Below are 6525 nucleotides of genomic sequence, written 5' to 3'. Positions count from 1 at the left end.
TTTATAATTTGCCATGTTGACATTTAGTGCAATTTTAGCATTTCGCGAAAATGCGATAAATTTTCGAATTTTCCGGATTTGTGTCAACAATCGCCCGTGATTATTCGTAATGACCTGCAAAAGCGCTTGACAACGTGAAATTTATTACATTTGTGCGTTTTCTCTGACTTTAATCTCGATTAATTAATAATTATCAATTATTTACCCGCAGCGATAATGAATTATTCGAGTATTTAAATGATGTGGCTGTTCTTGATGCGACGTAGACGGAATTTAATGAAAAAATAAATTTATTGCAAAACAACAAATCAATATTACAAAATTCGTTGGTTTAAACATTCCCAGGGAGATTCCATTCGTTGAGATCCATCTTCATTAGTTTTTATTTTTTATACACGCCATTACGTCGTTAACGTCGTCTTTGGAGCCTAAGAAAATTGGCGATCTCTGATGAATGTTCTCCGGAACGATATCCAGAATATCAATCTTGCCGTTTGTCGCCAGACCACCTGCTTCCTTGATTATGAAAGCCATCGGTACGCATTCGTATAAAAGTCGCAGCTGAAATTACAAAATTACATTAGCATCAATTATATAATAATTATCGCGGCTGTTTAATTTGTTAAACGTATCTGAGCGCAGAGGTGAAGAGAGTATATTTAAAATATGCGATAATATGCGTGTGCACACGATGGCAAACGCGGAAAAGATAATTATGGATAAACATGTTCCCTTTTAAATTACATGACGCCAATATATCGATAAAAAGTTAGAATCGCGTGTTTACCAGAATGGATAATGCGTAAAGTCCGATAATTTTTCACGTATTTACATAAAAATTGAGAGGTTACCGCTACATCGATTCGATGTTAAAACCAGATATTTACCGCGTCTAGATAAAATAATTTCCAAAGTCCGATACTCTCCCATACACGCTTATCGCACAGCGTAAACATCTGTTATAATCCGAAGCTGTTATACAACGAGCTATTTCATTACTCGAGTTGCTCGTGGTGATAAGTATATCCGTTAAACGCGGGGTCAGAGGGGTGTTTGGTAATAATCGGGGCGAAAATGAACACGGTCGAGAAAAAAATGCGAGAAGCGAGATAAACGTATCGCCGAGAAGACTGCAATGCGTTGCACAATCGTTTTTCTATTCATTTTTTTTTTCGTTTTATTTCTCCGAAATATTACGAAACATTTTTACGTTAAATTGATAACGTTTGAAAATATTATCACGAGCTTACCTTGCCATTGGGATTGCTCTTGCTCGCGGGATATAGGAAGATACCACCGTATTTAATCGTTCGATGTACATCGGCGACCATGGAACCCACGTATCTTGCACTGTAGGGTTTTCCGGTTGTGGGATATTTTTTTGATCGTATATATTCCCTAATGGACGAGTCCCATATGCTCTCATTACCTTCGTTAATACTGTAAATAATTATACGATTTTTTTTTCAATATAATCGACGACACAATCTTGTTAATATTTTAGTTTGCGAGAAAAATATAATTTTAAAATATAAATTAACACTCAAGGACGTATTTTAGATAATTTGCGCAGGAAAATTCTATTTATAATTATATGTTATGTGCAAACAAATGTTTGGAAAACAAAACACATATGTATAATGTATATACTTTAAGATATACATTAAAATTATGAATAGATTTCCATTTCTTGAATTTTGCCGGATATTGCAGATTTTAATCTAAAGTGGGTTTTAAATGTCGTACATTTGAATATAAAACGACGACTACTTTAATTACGTAAATTTTCGAAAATTACAGCATCTTTCCGAATGCGATTTTCTTCAATCACGGAATCATCTCACGCTCTGCCTCTTTTTTCCCTTACCTATATATGTTCCCTCTGTCAGGCATACGCATGTTCCTTTCGGTCAGTATAAATTCCCCGATGGCCGGATCATACGTGAATCCGTTGACGCCGCGACCGATCGAGAGGACTATCATGGTAGCCGAGCCATAGAGAGCATATCCCGCCGCGACCAAGTTTCTTCCAGGTTGCAAGGCGGTCGCCTGCGATACCGCGGTATCCCCGGATTGTTCGGGTTTCTTGTAAATTCCAAAGATAGAGCCCACCGAGACGAGGCAGTCGATGTTGGACGAGCCGTCGAGCGGGTCGAAGCACACGATGTACTTGCCGCTCTTCTCCGTCTCCATCTCGATAGCGTGCTGGTTCTCCTCGCTCACGAGCACGCACGTGGTGAAGGAGGACGTGAGCATATTGATGAAGAGCTCGTTGCTCAGAACGTCCAGCTTCTTGACTTCCTCGCCCTGAATGTTGGTGTTGCCGGCGATACCGTACCTGAGCGAATCGAAATGCATCGTACGCGCTTAACAGCTGATTGCTATTCCCCAACGATCATTGTGCGGTCAATCGAATTAGTTGCGACAATCGGGTAAATGTAACATTGGAATAGCTCTCGTAATATTTTCATATAATGTGTGCATGTGTGTGTGTTAAAAATATAATATAAATATTAAATTTTAAATTATACATTTTTTTATGTAAAGAGATGTTAAATTCGATATTCGAAAAAATATTAAATTATTTTTTTATTATTAAATTAGAAGTGAGGTCGAGGTAATTATTATGATAAATATCGCGAAAAAATGTCGAGAGATAAGAATCATTAGTTATATCATCGAAGAAAATTTTAATTATTACTTTCCAATCTCAACTTGAGGCATGCTTATGCTAGTTAATCAGTGTCAGATTATTGAGAGCTTGCTTCTCGATGCAAAAGCGACCAGTTATGAAATGGTTTTATTCATGTTGACGCAGTAAGCACTATAATAAAGGGAAATCATTTATACGTTATTTATATGCAAGGCTATACAGAATTGTCACGGCATAGAGACTAATGTTTACTGGCGTGTATCGGCAGCTTGAGCATGACGGTAAATGCGCGAAATTACATGCGGCTGCCGAATACATTTGAATAAAATAGTGATGAGCGAACGTTAGCCCGAGTTGACGACACTATGGAGACTTGGCACATGCACTATGCAAGACATTAGTCGAGCCTGCTCTGCCGCGTGTTAAATTGTGTCCATCGCATGAAGTGAAAATATAAAATATAAAATTGCGCATAAGAAAGTATAAGATAATTTAAACATAAAGAATATAGGAAAGAGAGAGAAAGAGAAGGAAAATTTTGTATTCGTTGCACAACCACTTTTCAAGCAAATGTTTAAAGTAATCTCTAATTCATTCATTAAAATCACGTACGCGTCCATAATTAATTAATTTTTTAATTTCTCTTTATTTTAATCGATTAACAAATATTGAAATATTGAAATATTGTCGGTTTAACAAATCAATCTTCTACGTGTTAGTCACTTTTCTGTAATCGTCAACTCTAACACACATGTTCAACTGTTTTATTGTAGCTGAATTTATATATCGCTCAGTTCTTGTGAAATTATTTCGAAATGTGAAGATTTCCAAGCATAACTGTTCAATTTATTTTCATTCCGGAAACTTTAACAGTTTTTCAACGTCTCCCCAGTGTATTCTCTAATTACTCTCGATTTCCTTTTTCAACCGCGCATCTTGATTGATAATAGAGCTATATAAAACTTGAACTGTATTTATATAATTTAGAAAAGAATAACATAATTTACAAATAATTTACAAAGGATACAAATTATTATTAGATAAATTATAACAACTATACAGGGTGAGTTTTTTATCTTGAGACATCGAAATATCTCGTAAAGTCTAAAAGATACGATAAAATGTTTCAGACAAAAGTTGTATGGTTTCAAGGGGGACATAAGATGGTGCCATTAGTTTGACCTTAAAGGGTCACCTGAAGGTCACGTGAAGGTCACCTCCAACTTTTTAAATGGGACACCCTATATGCTTTTACATATTCTTCTAGCTCATTTCGAGAGCTTTCCAAAACACTATAATTAAGTTAGTTTTCATTAATTAATACTTTCCGAGTTATGAAGCTTGAAATAATTTCTTAATTTTACATAAACTGTAAAATATCTTGTAAAATATTAATTTTTCGATTATCTTACCTTAATACTTTTATGTACAAAATAATGAGAGGAATCAATTGGTGTAAAGAAAACACATAGTTATTTTTAAGAAAAAATATGTAATTGTTAATTGCAAATTACATATTTTTCCTTAAAAGTAACTGTGTTTTCTTTACACCAGTTGATTCCTCTCATTATTTTGAACATAAAATATTCAGGTAAGATAATCGAAAAATGAATATTTTACAAGATATTTTACGGTTTATGTAAAATTAAGAAATGATTTCAAGCCTCATAACTCGGAAAATACTTAATGAAAACTAACTTAATTATAGTGTTTTGGAAAGCTCTTGGATGTGCTACAAGAATATGCAAAAGCATATGTCCCATTTAAAAAGTTGAAGGTGACCTTCAGGTGATTCTTTAAGGTCAAACTAATGGCACCATCTTATGTCCCCCTTGAAACCATACAACTTTTGTCTGAATCATTTTATCGTATCTTTTAGACTTTACGAGATATTTCGATGTCTCAAGATAAAAAACACCCTGTATATCTTTTAAAGTATCTTTCTCTTCTCTCTCTTTCTCTCTCTGTCTCATGTTTAATGTACTCTATAAATTAAAAAGTTCCAATTTATAAAGCAATTCTCTCGGGACGTGTACCTTGCTTTTATCTACTCGACGTACAGAAAGTAACGAACGATTCCGCGGCCGCGTTACGTTTTTCTCGCTGACGTGGACGACACTCGGAGCTTTGTCCGCGTCTACTCACATGTTAGCGATACCGGCCTTCCTCACGGCCGAGCTGACGGCCTTCACAGCGGTCTGTATGCTGTTCAACAGCTGCGTGAGATCGCCGGTCGCCGTCGGCATCTTGTGCTGCTCCGCTAACACGAATCTCGTGAGCGTCATGCAGTCCGAGTCCATTATGTCTTTTGATGTCATCGCGCGCGGTCGAAATAAAGTGGCGGAGAAGCCGGTGAGAGGAACCTGGGTTCGGCTCGGCTCAACCGAGACTGAAATCGGCGCTGCCGAGACACCGCGTTATATAAGACTATGATTAAACCGACGACACGTTATCGCGCGAGTGAAAGCAGCGACATTAGTAATCGAGTTTGCCGGCTTCAACGTCGATTCCCCTCTGTCGACAAGATACGCGTGCTCGTTGAAGATGACAGTTCTCAAAGTGCATTATTAATTAGATCTAAATAATCGCTTCGTTTGTCAAAAATAATTTATATTATATAGTTTGGTAAATAATCGTACGAACAAGTGCGAACGATGTACGGACGTTTGTGAGCGTGTATTGCAGGTATTTCGAAAATTAAAACATGATAGAATTTATTTCTGAAATAGTTCGCGAAATCAATTATCGTGTTGGAAAAATATGTTATCATTGATGTTCGCGATTCATGTTTGATTCGCTGCTACATAAATGTTATTTCATTAATTCTCTGACGCAAACGCGATGAATTATATATTTTTGATAAATTTAAACGTAACCACGCGCGTCGATTAATTATACATTGGCGTGATAACGTATTTAAAAAAAATTAAGTCTCTTGAAAAAACCGATAATCACGTGGAGTGCGCGAACAATGACGCAGTTAATACGCGAATTTAACTCGGCAGTTATTTCGCTTTTACTGAGATTCTCGCTCCTCGCGTTTTATTTTATTCGCCTCGCTTTTTCCGCGAGTTATTTTTTCGGAACACGTATTATCTCTGTAACGTATTCGGTTTTGCGCGATATGCGCGATGTTGCAAGCGAAAAGGGAATATATAAAGAAAATATTGTAGGGTGACACGTGCACGCAGCAGTGTTATTACGCGGCCATACATCACACACGGGAACTAATTAGCATTATAAGATTTGTTTCAGCGATTATGCCTTACCTTTCTGCGTTATAAATGTGGAGTCTCGCGGTGTAACAATTTTTGTAAAAATTATTTCCTTGTTCCTCGCATCGCCAGATAAGAAGATTTTGAACTCGTGTACTACACGGATTTTATTAGATTGTCGATTTATTTGAAAACGCTATTACGAATTCCAATTGAAATTAATTTCCGAATTAATTAATTCGCGATAGATCGGGCCGGAACTTTGTTGCGAATGCTGTTATTCTGTCGTGCAGTATAATTAAACTAAATGGCATATGACGAAATTAGCGTCGTAACGATGTTAGATGGATCGATCGAACCGCGTACGCGGTAAACATGTAACGGCAATTTGTGGCTTTTGTGACTATTTTACGTTTTACGCAAATTCATTCATCTTCCCTCTGTAACAATGACTTTATTTAATTTGCAAGAAATATTACATCAATGTTTAATGAAATAAGCAACCTTATGGATATTAATTTGCGCACCGTGCGTCGAGACGTGAGTTTATGCCATTGACATCTGAATAGATAGAGCCTTTTGAAAGGGGTAACTGATAAATGCGGTGAAGAAAAGGGGGGAATGCATGAACTTTGGTTAATTTCGTTAACATTCGAC

The 6525-nt window shown here is 36.5% G+C and overlaps 2 protein-coding genes across 10 annotated transcripts in view; one reads left to right on the top strand and one right to left on the bottom strand.

The window, feature by feature from the left end:
• Gluclalpha (glycine receptor alpha 1) overlaps positions 1-6525 on the top strand; it is a 91282-nt gene that overhangs the window by 24592 nt on the left and 60165 nt on the right. The window lies entirely within an intron of this gene.
• On the bottom strand, positions 273-5053 carry LOC145964780 (fructose-1,6-bisphosphatase 1-like). The gene is made up of 4 exons (XM_083087886.1): positions 4799-5053; positions 1868-2338; positions 1251-1440; positions 273-561 (listed from the first exon to the last, which is right to left on the bottom strand). The coding sequence occupies exons 1-4, from the start codon at positions 4969-4971 to the stop codon at positions 376-378; spliced, it is 1020 nt and encodes a 339-aa protein (XP_082944012.1). The 5' UTR covers positions 4972-5053; the 3' UTR covers positions 273-375.

Source organism: Camponotus vicinus, unplaced genomic scaffold (assembly GCF_025532165.1).
Source record: "Camponotus vicinus isolate PSW18456_S1 unplaced genomic scaffold, iyCamVici1.0 SCAF_14, whole genome shotgun sequence".
NCBI lineage: Eukaryota > Metazoa > Arthropoda > Insecta > Hymenoptera > Formicidae > Camponotus > Camponotus vicinus.
This window is presented reverse-complemented; position numbering and strand designations above follow the sequence as displayed.

Bases quoted from the DNA above. Each gene is read 5' to 3' on its own strand.
- LOC145964780 (XM_083087886.1), bottom strand. From the start codon at position 4,971: ATGACATCAAAAGACATAATGGACTCGGACTGCATGACGCTCACGAGA. The intron at 1,441-1,867 runs GTAAGGGAAAAA...AATTATTTACAG, and splicing joins GACAGAGGGAACATATATAG to TATTAACGAAGGTAATGAGA. The intron at 562-1,250 runs GTAAGCTCGTGA...TTGTAATTTCAG, and splicing joins AGAGCAATCCCAATGGCAAG to CTGCGACTTTTATACGAATG.